This window comes from Gekko japonicus, unplaced genomic scaffold (genome assembly GCF_001447785.1).
Source record: "Gekko japonicus isolate JY-2015 unplaced genomic scaffold, Gekko_japonicus_V1.1 scaffold2130, whole genome shotgun sequence".
Lineage (NCBI taxonomy): Eukaryota > Metazoa > Chordata > Lepidosauria > Squamata > Gekkonidae > Gekko > Gekko japonicus.
Window position 1 is genome coordinate 225,062 of NW_015169238.1, and position 14,562 is coordinate 239,623.

General features: G+C 36.9%; 1 protein-coding gene across 2 annotated transcripts in view; it reads left to right on the top strand.

The window, feature by feature from the left end:
* ZCCHC7 (zinc finger, CCHC domain containing 7) overlaps positions 1–14,562 on the top strand; it is a 227,055-nt gene that overhangs the window by 159,355 nt on the left and 53,138 nt on the right. For both annotated transcript variants that reach the window (XM_015416453.1, XM_015416454.1), the window contains exon 6: positions 2,381–2,416. In XM_015416453.1, coding sequence (XP_015271939.1) covers positions 2,381–2,416 — 36 coding nt within the window. The remainder of the gene's footprint in view (positions 1–2,380; positions 2,417–14,562) is intronic.

Here is a 14,562-nt window from a genome sequence, read left to right on the forward strand (position 1 = left end):
TGTTGTTCTCGTAAAACAATAATTAGCACATGATAAAATTCAATATGGGTCAAACAGAACAATATAAACTCTTTGATTCATCTGATGTCACGAAGTTGCTTGGTTTGTTTTTAAAAATTTTTTGAAGGCTCATCCATCCCAGTTGTGGGTGGGAAAATATATAAGGGAGGAAATCGCTTGTGCAGAATTTAGGAAACGATGCTAGCAAGAGTAGAGAGATTTAAAGGTGCGTTTGGTGTAAAAGATGGGTGTGGCTTCCTTGACGAGTGGGCACTTGGTGTTCATACAACTAAATGTTGGTAAGGTCAGACCACTGTGCCAAGAAATAAATGCAATATTATTCTGATGTAGCTGTATTCTACCAGAGCTCTGTACATTTAAAAAACAAACTGAGGGCAGTTCCATGGTTAAATGCTTCTAAATAAGAGAAATCACAGGCTCAGTTGTTTTTGAATTTGATGATGCTTTCTTCCATAACAAGCCTTCCTGCTTCGTTTGAGCAATCTGCATTCTGTAGCATTTGTTAATTACAATCTTTGCAAAGGGGGGTCATTTGGTGATACGAAAACAGTGCAAACTGTTTCTGTAGATTTGATGCAAGGTATCAGTCAGCCATCTCAAATACTGAAAGGTCAGTTTTAAACAGCCTCTTCCATAGTTATCCTCTTTGGGGATAGCTTGTGTGTGTTTTTATGTGTATACACTCTACTAACAACCTGAAAGCTCAGTCCTAAACATATTTGCTTGCAAGGCAATCCCATTGAAAGTGCTTGTAAGTGCAACTTAAATGCCATTTTGTTGAAGAAAATGCATTAACATTTGAATTTCATGTGAATAAAAAGAAATTGTGGCAAGCACGTTTCTGTTTCTCTTTTTGTCCCAAGGCTAAAAATGAACATATTGGGCTTTGTCCTCCTTAATGTTTCATTAAGAGGAAGGAAGTCTAGGTTTATTTCAATGCAACAGAGTTCTAAAACAAAAGACACCCTTATACACAGTGTGATACAGTTATTATTATAGGTCCAACCAATCTTTTTATTAAATTTCTCATAAGTAGAGGTCACATTCGACATTCCAGCATAAGATAACTCACTGGCTGTAATTTTTCAGCCTCATTATTTTAGAAACACTGTGATGATCAGAAACTGCCTAGAACTCATACATAAACAGTCTGCATGCTTATCCTGGTAGTAAAGCTGCAGAAATGTGACATACTGCACAATCCATGTATGGTTTGCAGGTGGCAGAATATTTTGATAGTACTGAGTGAAAAAAAAAAACTTTTTAAAGTAATAAATTAAATGTATATTTCAGTACAAGTTGCAAGTACTTTTTTTCATCCAAGAGTGTTTGAGTATTTTAGCTGGAAGGGGAACTGTAATACCATCTATGGTTTCTTTTATAATATTGTGATGTCTGAAAAACAAAGAGCTGTATTTGGGTGAGTTACACCATCACACAAAGAATTGCTTTTCTGTACCCCTCCTCCATCTGTAGGTGCTAGTCTCGTGTGTCTGCTTAAAATAATGTCTTATGAGATCACTTTGAATTAACGTATTAATGTACATTTACAATATGGCTGTTTTTACAAGCATCCTTGAGGAGGAGATTGTACAGTAAATTGACATGTTATGTTTGTACAGGAGAAGTTGTAAAGAAAATTAAAAGCTTGGAGCTGGATGCATTAATACAATTTTAAGATATGAAGTTGAAAGCAGAAAAAAAGCTTCTTTTTGAAAGTACATGCATGTGTAACTGAGAAACAAGTAGTACTTGTGTGCTTTCTTCTTGTACTTGAAATAGTATGCAAAGAAATTTTCATTATAATTCAATGCTTTAAGTGTAGTATGGAAAAAGAGCGAAGTAGAATAATAAAGTCTTGTAAACTTAAAAGCAATAAAGAGTTGTACTCCTTGTTTATACAGGTCATTTTACTTTGTTCTGTCAAGGATTAACTACATGCAATTATGATATTTTCATTAGATTATAGGCAGAGTCAAAACCAGTAACATGGCTTCAGAATCTGAATGTCACGTATGACACATATTAACTTCTAGAATGTTGCAAAGGTCCTGCTGTGGTTCATCTGGCATTTTGTTTACACTTGCAAACTTGTCTTCGAAACTTTGAAACTTTAGCAAAAGAAACGGAGAGAAAAAACTGTTACTGGCTTTCTGACAATGGCAGGGAGTGTGTTAAACCAGTGTAAAATTCAATTAAACTGTCTAGCCAGGTTTTTGAAGCTGAAATGCAGACCCTTTCAGTTAAGCTTCTTATTTTCCTGTGACCGACACCGGTGGATACTGTGTTATGCCAAAACCAACAGGCTGTAAAGCACCTTGTTTCATGCTCCCAGCTGATCAATATTTTTATTTTCCAGGCTTGCCCAGAAATATGGAGGCAGTATCACCTAACAGTAAGTAGAAACACCTTTTTTATTTTCTTCTACACCCAGCCTATTTACTCTTCTGTGAACTGCTGACCATAAAATATAGACAAGAATCTTGTGAAGGAAGATAATAAATATCTGAAGAGTTTTTGAACTGAAGAATGCATGAATATACTCTTGGGGATTTTTTTCCAGCACTCTTTGAAAACAGTTTATGTAACAGAAATCATTCTGTGATGCCATCACGTCACTTTGCTGCCCATAGCTTCATCAACAGTTCATAAGTAGACTAATAATATCCTTTGATGTCTTACAGAAGTACAAAGCAGCACTATTACTCCTACCTTTCCAAAAACTGTACTTTTTGTCTTCACCTTTTCCAAGAAAACGACTTTGCCTTTGATTCAGCATTTCAGTGAATGGTATCTGATTATTAGAAATGGACAGTTATGGATGTCTCTTAATGAGGAAATCAATTGAACCTTGTTTAGGAGGCTTTATTTCTAATAACTGCTCAACACATACATTTCAGTATTCCTACTCCACTTTGTTTGCAAAGCTTCAGAAAAGCAGAACCTTCACTGTTAACTGTTTTAGGGCAAGGTTAATGTTTTCTACAAACTTTGTGCAAGATTTATATTTGGCTTTTCCATATAATTATAAACTATTAGGGATTAATTTGCTCATGAGAATCTTGAATGGCTTCTAAAAATAACATAAGCTTAAACAGTAAACTGCTGTCACCTTTAAATATGTTGGAAAGTTAAATATTTTCATTTATATATGGCACAAGGTACTTTCAAATATAATCTTACTGACATTTTAGAATATTATGACTTTTCCTGTTTTCTCTTTAGAAAAATACTGATGTTTTGTGATGTCTCTATGTATGATTTCAAACACATGTTTTTTTTAAATATTCCCTTTCTTTTTTTGGTTATTAGAAGAAACATGAAGTCTAAACAACTTGGATAAATGCTTCAAAGTACATTGCATTTAGCTTCACTTTTGGCTATCAGATTCTAGGGGGGGAATCAGTTCTTATAATGGGCTTTGAAAGTTGTTTTGTAGCACCTTCTTACAAGAACAATTTTACAGCATTATCATTTTATAGGAACCTTCTTTTTCTCTACTGTCAGTTTGAAAGATAATCCAGGATTGCAGTATGTTAGGACAGTGTTTTCCACAGCACTTTCTGTGTTGATACCCATATTGGTGGCTGTATTTGTCTCTTGATGTCCTAGCAAATCTTCCTAAAAAGAGTAAAATAATTTCATTATCAGTGCCTTTGGATTTTTTTAAAAAATTCAACCTAAAAATTTTAAACCACCATTTCTAAATCTTCTGTCAATGCAAGTCATATTTTGATATCTACTACTTCATAATATCATATGCTGGATACTTCTTGGTATAACTCAAAGGTAGGCCAAACCCAAGAAATGAAAATACTAAATGTCATTTTTATATTAGCCATTAGAAATAAGTGAAAGAATAAATAAACATTAGTTTGTATTTACATTAATGATAAAACAGCTTATTCAATACTTGTCTCCAAGTTCAGTCTAACCTAGTTGTAATGTTTCTTAATGAACCAGAATGCAAAGTATATATCAAATTTGCGTAACCAAAACATTTTTATATCGTAAAAACATATACCATGTAGATAATCTTTTAATCCCGCTTATTATGCATGTTTGTCAAAGGGTTATATAAAATGTGTGGTTAATTTCTCATGCATAGGCAAAATGTCCCTAATTAATCGTCATGAATGCTTGTTCAGATCAACATAACACCATATTTGTCACTTCTGAGGGGTTTTTTTGTGATTTTATTCCTGATTTGTCCCTTTACTAAGAGATGGGGTGCCATCTATTGACTCATTGTATTTATTGCACTCAAATCTTTGCTTCAGTACAGATAAATGATGTATAAATAATGTAGCTTATTATTTTGGGGTTGAGTCTAAGATTTTGCTTATATTTAGCATCTTGTGAATTTTTAGGTCTCTGAAGAAAACTTATTATTACAACAGCTATAGGTTTCTGAGTGGAGTTAAGCTGCCATGATACTTAATGCTATAAAGCAGCTGTAAGAACTAGTAGTAAGAAATGTGTTATTTTGTGTCTTGCAAATAATACAATTTAATTCTTTGTGGTAACAGCATTCTAGGGTTCAGCCAATACAGGTGTCAAAGAAATCATTGTATAAATTAACAGATTAATGGGGGAGGGCAACATTGTAAAGCTGTTTAAAAGTACTGTATAAACTAATGATCACAATAATTGCACAGTAATAGTGAGTAGATTGCGACAACAGCTGCTTTACTGACCACAAATCAAAATGTCGGGTGTTGGCAAAGATAGGCTTAGCTTTGACACATACAACATCAAAGATTTCAGAAATTCGGAGTGATTTAAATTCAGAGAGGTTTTGTTTGTTTCTAGCACTGTGTTAACGTTCAGAGGTGCTGTTTCCAATCAAGAAATCAGTGTTGCTGGTCGGTGTTCAGCTACCCTCTAGGCCATGGTGCTTGACCCTAAAGTCATAACTCATCCATTTATTCATATTTGTAATAAATTTGGTTACTATTTGTACACAAATATGTCATTTTTGAACAGTTTCTGCATTTCATTTATAACTTGTGTACTGTTAAAGCTCTGTGTTAAGATAATTTACATTTTGAGTTGCAAGACTGACCACATTACATTTTTCATTGGGCAGATGAGGCCTAGCTCAGGTTCTCCCGAACAAGTAGCTCCTTGACAACTCTGGTACTTTTGATCTGAAAATGTAGACTTTCAGGAAAGAGTGTGAACACTGAGTGTGAACACTGAGTGTGATTTATAGGAGGATGTAAGGTTTGGATCCTTGTTGTTTTAGCGTTGGAAGTGTGGGTTATTTCCCCCATGCCTATTATGTCCATTATTAGGGAACTGTTAGCCCTGGGTGCAGTTTAGAAGGATACCCTGGCAGAGATCCAGAGAGATCTCTGTGAATGCAAAGGGCTGTGTATTCCAGGTTTTTCTCCTTATAGCCTTAGCTACTAACATCCCATTGGGTCCTGTTGTGTAGGAACCCTAAACCACTGGGGGAGGGTTCAGAAGTTGGAGGGCAGTCAGAAAGGGGGAAATGGAAAATCTTATGCAGATGTGGTACTTTAGATTTCAGCCATTATATTTTTTCTGGTACAGGTTTCCATGTATCTGCTCCTGTATTTAGGAAACTAGGTCCCAATTAATATGTTTATGATTGTTTAATTGTAGGATCTTATTCAAATATTTTTCATGTCATTGCCATTAATTTTTCCTGCAATTAATTCTCCCTCTAAAGAGGGATGGGGAGTTTTTTAACATGTTACAGTACTCGTGTATCTGCTGAATGTGCAGCTTGATAGCTGTCTTGTCTTTATGGTCATTACATGCTGACTGCTTTAATTTCTTGGCCAAGGATGTATGGTGCAGTGAATGACTTGGGTCCCTCCCTAACATCTAATGTAAAATCCCATGGTAAGTATAGCAAAATTTCTTTATCTGAAAGAAAAGAAAATTGTCATACAGCATCGCTTCCTAGAGCAGTTCTTTATTTTTCTGGTTTTCTGTTGACCATCCAGCAATAGGTACAGTTTTTCAGAGATGGCATTTGTGATCAAAGCAAAAGCAAACAATACCTGGCTATAGTTGTAGCACTAAAATTAGTGTATAATATAAGTCAGTGATCTGTAATATGCTCTCTCAGCTCTGAAATCTGTAAGTATATATATACATACATTTCTCTGTAAATATGAAAACCCACAAAACTTATCACATGAAGAATGGTTAAAATATGTATGGTGCCTAAATATGTACAGTATCTTCACTGGAATGAGCCATCATCAAATTATGCTAAATTGAGACTTCACGTCCATGGTGTGCAACATGGAAAATTGCATTTGTTTTCTGCCTTTCCTTTCGGGGAAACAAGATTTCAGTGTGCTTTAGAATGATTTATAGCATAAAATACACATTTACTATTCCGTATCCAGAAGACATTGTTCTGTCTTAAAGTGTACACTACGTATAATGGTACTCTACGTTATTATTCAGATATTCTGTATTTCAGAACATATTCAAAACCAGATGAAACTTTGCAAATGAAGAAGTCAGTTGCTTTTGTAGTTATTTTTAACCTGCTTTTTTGGTAGATGTAATGTTTTTCCTTTGGGGAATGATAATTTCTCCTGTTTCCTTGATCTGTGCAGGCAGTAGGGCTCCCTTCCCCCATCTGCTGCCATCGCTGCCGTCATTCCTCATTTATATTAAAACCCCTTGCACCAAGATGGCCACCAACAGAGTTTTACAACCATCAGAATTTTTTTAGCTACCAGACACCATCACTTAACACGCTTTCTGACAGTGTGTTAATCTTACTTTTAATCCACTTACATTAAAAAAGGTGAACCAGGAATTTTCTGTTGTGGTATGCATATGTAACAGAAATGGAGGCATGTAAAAGAAATGAAGGCACAAAACATCTTTTGTGCTTAAATTTTGCGGTTGTATTTCTTTGTGCACCATTATGAAAATTCTGCCTGGCCCACCACTTTCCCCTCAGAAATAGAAATGCAAGCAGCCCTGCTTTTATGTCTTCATGAAGTCATGGTTAGAAAGAAAAGGGCTGCTTAAAATACATAAAACTGCATGTGTAGTATAGGAGAAATAGCCCTACATTTCAAAGGACGAAACTAGTTCTCCACAAGATTGCTGCAGAGGAAGGATGATTTGGCTTTTTGGCTGGATTATTCAAAGAGATTGGTTCCTCTTAACTGCACCAATGCCTGTCCTCACCTCAACTAAGACATTTGAACATATAAATCTTGTAATTGTTGTTATATTTTGCTGATGTTTATGAAAGGATGGCCTGGGCTGGCTTTTGTTTAAAGGAATCTTTAAAATAGCAGTGTTGCTTGGTCTAGCTTTGCTCATACTTCATATATGCAACATTCTGCTGGCTTTTCATCCAATCCTGTACTTGGGAATAAGTGCCACTGTGTCATTGGGCTGATTTAAGAACTCCCAAGTTGTGTGTACAGTACTGCAGCCTTTGTGTGTCAGCTCTCAGAACTTTTCAGGTGGCGAGTTTACATTGAGTGTACCCTAGGCTTAATTTAAAGAACAGATTTTTGTGTTTAATGGGAAATAATGTGCTTATACTAAATAGCCCATGCTCAAATTCTGGCAAATTAATATACATTTCAAAGTGGAGTTAGTTATCTTTAGTTTTATCTCTGAATTAAAGGAGAGAATGGAACTTTTAGGGTAACTAAAATTGTTAAGACAAAATATAATTTATACAACAATAGCTGTAACTAGAAATAAAAAAACTCATTCCAGAATAATCCCTTGTGTGTGTACATGTCTCTGTGTGTATATATGTGTATGTGTATATAAAAGGTTCGTTGGATTCTCAAAACATCCCATTGACTCCTCATCCCATTGAAAATGGTTTAATGCAAAACAATTTTAATAGTTGAAATAAGATACTGAATTTCCAAGATTTTTGCTAAACCTTTTTCTGAAACTTCTGGATCTGCTTCAGTTATCTAAATAACACATTAACCTTATGAATTACTGATATAGTTACTCTGTAATTACTGACAGTTATTAAAGAAATCATTTGTTTCAGATTTGCTAGTTAGCAGCTAAAATTTCCAAAAATAGTGTTAAACCCCCCACCACCACCACCACATTCTTCCAGGTCAGTATTCTTTTTGACAATCTGACATTGTTAACTCAGTGGGTTTGATAGTTCTGCAACCCCAAATAAAAGTCAGTTCTCTGAAATATCTGTTACAGAAAATGTCTAACAGTACAGTCCTAAGCAGAGTTAAAGCAGAGTTCTAAGTCAGTCAGTCAATAGGCTTTGAAAATATAACTCTGCTTAGCAATGCACTGTGAATCTTTGGGACTTCTCTAGGAAAAGCGATATTTGAGGATTTCCAGATTAGATTCATTTGAAGAATATCCCTTTGTTTAGTATCTGAAGAATATCTGTTTAGTATCTGAAAGTCTTTCTCTTTGCAAATACACTGTAAGCATTGCCCACTATATATCCTGGTCCGCACTGAATTATCCAAGAGGGCCTTTCTGTACAAGTAATAGGGTTACACTGTACAAATTGATTTACGAACTTATTTGGACAAATGATTAGGGACTGTGATCTATATTGCTGTGTATGTCTTACTATAAGTAGGATCCTATTAATATAATTTTTATACCACTTTATGTGTCATACTTATGATGTGCTTCAGTTCTTTATGGTTGATTCCAGACTCCTATAATCCTAATGCATTGTTTATTGAACATACCATTTTGTTGATTGTACCAACTCACCATGCTTTGAATCACTGTGAGGAAGGTGGACCACAAATAGTGTAAATTAAATAGGTAAATAAATCTAGTGCCGTTAGTATTCAAATGTAAACTGAAATAGTCTCATTACATTTAATGGGAGAAAATCACCTTGAATCCAGTTACTTCAATTTAACTAAATAAAAAAAATCATATTTAAAACCTATCAAATAAAACCACTTTAAAATACAGAAGCAATGATAATCCACCTTCAAGTCTGTTCAACAGCTGGTTGTTAGTAATTTGGCGGTCTAAAAATACGTGCTAGCAGATATTAGCATGATGCCAAGAAGGACAGGAACATGATTGCCTTATGAGCCTCACTGGGAAAGGGTATTCTGGATCGTGTAGAAATGCTGTCTGAGTGTTTTCTTTTTTTAAAAAAAAAAAAGGTCTCAAAAACATGATTGAAGAATAACAGAATCTTGGCACCCACCATTGTCCCACTGTAGCTGTGTCTAGCACTTGTATAAATTTTGGTTTTAGCTGTTATTGCCTGGGCACCAGTGGATCCAGTGAGTCCTGAACTTTAAAGACTTGTTTCCCCAGCAAGTATTTATGTTGTTGGATGATGTACGTTGGACATCCCAGTGTGACCTGTGCAATATTCTTCAGTTTGAGCTGCTTTCATTGTGATATGAGGTTTAGTAAGCAAGGTCACATTCATTAAATGGGCTGTGAACAGATGCTTATGTGTGCGATGTATATAAATAACATATACATAGGTCCAGTGCATGAGAATGGGGTGATTTACAAGATGAAATCAAAACGGGAAGGAACACATCCTGAAAGCAGAGAAAAGACTAGGACCCATCCTGGAATTTGGATTTGTGGGTGCAGATTGTTACAATAAAACACATTTTCTTTATATCAGAGAAAAATGTTAATAATGTAAATTATGCTGCACCCAGTACTCATTCCTGTGTTTTAAATTGCCTTCAGTTAATACTCAGGTTGTGATGATAGAGTTAGTGTGTTCTGAATACAGCATTTCAGAATCCTTTCTCAGCCACAAAACCCACTGGGGTAACCTGAGGTTCAGTCTTAAGCAGAGTTACAAATAGGGTTGCCAGATCCTCTTAGCTCACCGGCAGGGGATAGGAGGGAGCTCTCCGGGAGTGCGAGGGCAGGGTGATATTGCCATGTGCAACATCCCCAGTGTGATGATGTCATGTGGAAGTGACATCATCACACCTGGGACATTGCATGGCGACACTCTGATGTTTTGGACAAAACTATTGCTACCATAGAGTTTTGCCCAAAATACCAGAGCGTTGCGGTGCAGCATCCCTAGCATGATGACATTGCTTCTGCATGACATCATCACACCGGGGATGTTGCACTGGGTGGTGGCTGTTGGCGGGTGGAGCCCGCCAAATCAGGGGATCCTCCTCTCCCACCTGGGGGCTGGCAAACCTAGTTACAAAGTTCTAAGCCCATTGACTTCCATGGATTTAGAAGGGTGTAACTGTATTTGGAGCTGCGGTGGCTCAAGTGGGTAAGACGCTATAAACTGCAGGCTGTGGAAGGTCAGTAGTTCAGCAGTTCAAGACCCGAGTGTGCCGCATGACGGAGTGAGCTCCCGTCTCTAGTTCCAGCTCCTGCCAACCTAGCAGTTCGAAAGCAAGAAATTGCTAGTAGATAAATAGGTACCACTTCAGTGGGAAGGTAACAGCATTCTGTGCGCCTTGGTATTTAGTCATGCTGGCCACATGACCACGGAAATGTCTTTGGACAGCGCTGGCTCCTCGGCTTTGAAACGGAGATGAGCACCGCAATCCTAGAGTCGGATTCGACTGGCTTTCGAGCAAGGGAACCTTTACCTTTTTAACTGTATTTAGGATTGTACTAGCTACTATCTCTTGATCCAGCTTGCATCAGAGAATAATTGAGGATAAACCCTAGGTATACCCTTGAGTTCTTTGGGGAGTTAGGGTGATAAAAGAAAAATAATAGTCCAAATACATAGTGACAGTAGGGTCTTTCCAACTTCTTCTGGGTAATGCCTCTGTTAGAAGGATATCACACTTTTTTGATGGGGATATCTCATTTTCCAAACCATCCCAATATGTCTGAAACAGCCCCAATTTACATAGTTCACTCATTCGGAATACCTTACCCTATAATAGTTGTGGTTTTAAAGAAGCAGATGGTATGTTGTTGTTGTTTTTGGCACTGCACATGTATATATTAGCTCGAGGTGAAGCCATGGGAATAGTCATCCCATAGGATTGTCTTCCAAAGCTGTATATAAACAGCTGAGATCTTGACATTTTTAATTTCATTATGATACCAAAACTATGGTTACTCATCCCATAATATTTCAAAGCTGCTCAAATTTAAAAAAAAAATAAAACACAAAACTGGCAATATTCTTTTTAGCAGATTTTGTCCAGACTTCCTTCCCGAAAGCCTTGGTGCTAAATGTAAATTCTGTGCTTTTGCTATTGGCTAGTTGTCTCTTTCTACGGGCATGTTGATAGAAGGAAACAAGGAAATGGAGATGAGGAAGAAGCATACAAGAGAGAATAAAAGAGACTGGCTGATAATTAAAAGTTTAAACAGTGCCATTAGCTATGCTAACGTTAACTGAAATTTCCTAAAATGAGAGCTGGGTGGCCAGACTTCTTGCTCAGCAGGCAGGCAGCCAACTGGCTTTCAGTTCAGTGCTAAGCATGTTTTCAAGGGCACGTGTCCAAGTAATGGTGTTTAAGATTATATGCAGTCTTAAAGTTCAAATGTTGAGCTTCCCGTCTCCCCTGCTCCAATCATTTTACTTTCCATGATGGCCAATAGGAAGGGGCTACTTTCCCCATATATTTCAGGCCTTCTCATGTATTTACAATTGAATTGTTTTACACTGTGAAGAGGGTTTTCTTGGTCACAAATAATGTGTCATGCTTGGACTGAGAGTAAGAAAACTACCTCCCAAGCTTCTCCTCATATACACTCCTTCCTGTGTTGATGGTTCAAAGATGGTGTTTTCCTGACCTTAAACCAGGATAGACATCTCTCAGACCCATTAATAAGTTGATACCTTGGTCTTAAAATACCAGTTCTAAAGACCCTAAGGTCAGTGCAAGTGGAGTAGTTTGTAAAATGATAGGGTAGAATCTAGAGAAATTCTTCAATTTGCTTTCTGAATAAGGGAATATATATGGCTGTCACAGCTTGACCTTTCTGTAATAACTGTCTTTCTGACTCATAATAGCAGAGGCCTAAAGATTAATTAGATGGATATCATATGTCTGTACTGAACTTGGTAATGAAGCATCCCACATTTCATTGGACACTGTTGCTCTTTACTTTTGGAATTCTGTTTCTTTAAAAAAACAAACATTTTTTTGTAAGAAGTCCGTTAACCTTCTTAAAATATAATTTGTGAGGAAATGTTTAATTGATTGGATAACAATCATTACCTTCTGGTTTTGAGTGTATGCATGTGCATGCACATATTTGTGTAATGCTCTTTCAAAAGGAAAATGAATGAAGTGATGATCTGAATTGTGGTGGAGTGGTGATGTTAAAGATTCCAAATTTAATTACAGTGGAGTGCATGGGAGAAGGGTTATTCTGTAGTAATGCAGGAAATTGAGTGCATTCCCTGCAGGGTCAACGTGTAGTTATAATCCATCTGCAATAACACACACACACACTCCTGATTTTTTTACTTAAAGTTATTCATCACCCTTTTCACATGTTTCAGCCACCATGATTGTAAGTATGAGCAGTGGTGTGGGGGCAAGGTAATTTGCATTAAGTGGTCTTGGGTTTACATCTCTTGCAGTAGTGATCTGCAAAGAATTGACAATGGAATTAGTGGTAGTTTTGAATTAAAGTATAGGATCTTGTTCTTTCACACTGCATACATACTCAGATGCATGCTCCAGATCTGTCACCATTAATTTGTACTTAAAGTCACTGATTAAATAATGGGTTGGAACCAGCCAGCTTTTTTGCTCCATCTCAGTTCATTCATTTCCTTATTATAGCCCCCATCTCACATAGTTTTTGCCCATAATGCCCAGCATGGCCTTTGGTGGTAGTCAAAGGGGGATCCCTTTCTCCTTTTTCGCTAGTGGAAAAACTGGGTTTATCTAACCCAGAAATTTAAAGTAGGGTTCAGAAGTTCATGAATCTTCAGTTTGGCTAGAAGCTATTCTGTTTTTACATACAGTATGTAGAATCATTTCAGTCTGTTTCCTAGACCTGTCCTATCTAACAAGTCTAAGTTGAAATATCTATAAAATTATTTTTGAAACATATACAGTAAGCTTTCTGTATTATGAAAACAGTCATGTTTATTGTGAAGCAATATTTGTGAGACAGGGGATTGACAACAGGAATTTTTCCACATTCTTTTATTTGTAAGTAGATTATGAGGTTTCCTCTTATAGTTTGTACATGTAACAAATGTAAGGTCCTTCCCTGGATCACCTTTTATAGGTGGTAGAATGCATAGAGCTGTTAATCAGAAAATGTGCTACATCTTGAAAGACACTTCAATGCAAGACCTACCAATTTGATCCAGTGGTAAATTTTGCAGTCTTTGGGGGGGCCTTTCTTTTCATTACCAACAAGCCTGCAAGGGATGATCTGGAACATGGGGTGTAGTTTCACACAGAGGAATTTCACATTACCCTTTTTAACCCGTTTTGAAGCCGTTTCACACACGGCTTTCCCCTTTCGGTAAAGAGCTGGTTCTGAAGCGGTTTGCCTTTTCAGACTGCACTGCTTTTTCCCTGCCGTTTTTCGCCTGCGTGGGTGATCTCCAGCTTTTTTTTTAACGTTCACTTTAGAGCGCTATAGCGCTATAGTGCTATAACGTAACACTCCAGGCATTCCAATGGGGTTGATATACTGCCGTTTCATTATAGCGCTATAAAGTGAACATTTTTTAAAAAGCCGGAAATTGCCCACGCGGGCGAAAAACGGTGGGGAAAAGCGCATCGGAACTAGGAGAGGAAACTGAAGGCTACTTGGAAGCGGTTGACAGGTAAAATGCTTCAGCCCCGTTTCCTAAACAGGACAGAAGCGTTTGTGTGTGAAATTACAAATATATTCCGGTAGGGAACCGGTTCTAAAACGGTTCTGTCTGAAATGACAGACCAGGAACCATTCCTCTTCTGGATTATATTGTCTGTCTGAAATTCCTCACAATCTCTCTACTTGAGATCATTATGGTAAGGTAGGTCTCATAATTCTGTGCCGTGGTGAATCATTTAAGTGGTTAATGAATAGCTTGCTCCTATCACACATTGTGTGTGCCCCTTGGACCTATTGAGCCCATCTGACTTTCTGCTATCTTTCCAGCTATGCCTCTCTCTAACTCTAACCCATGTACTTAAACTGCAAATGTCAATATTGTCTGTGAAGTATTAGAGAATACAATTTTCTCAGGACAGTATTTTTCACTTGGGGAAAGTAGTGTTTTGTTTTGTTTTGTTTTTTCACTGAAGTGCTGTGTGGAATGGGATCATTCTGGTATAATGAGTGACTTATGATTCTGAGTGATTTATGCAATGTTTATAATTTCCTGGTTCAGAATACAAATTTGTCCACCTCGCAATGCTCAGATGTATTATGTATTATATTCATTCATTTCCCCAAGAACTTTTCTCTGGCTGGGACTGTAAAACAAGCATTAGGACTAGCCGGACTGCTTCACTGGTGCATGCAAAGTTCATTAATGCTCAATGAACCTAATTAAAATTCTTATTGATTGCTGTGAACATGTCTCAAGTACAAAGCCAGCAATTTTATAGGTGTGTGTGTGTGTGTGTGTGT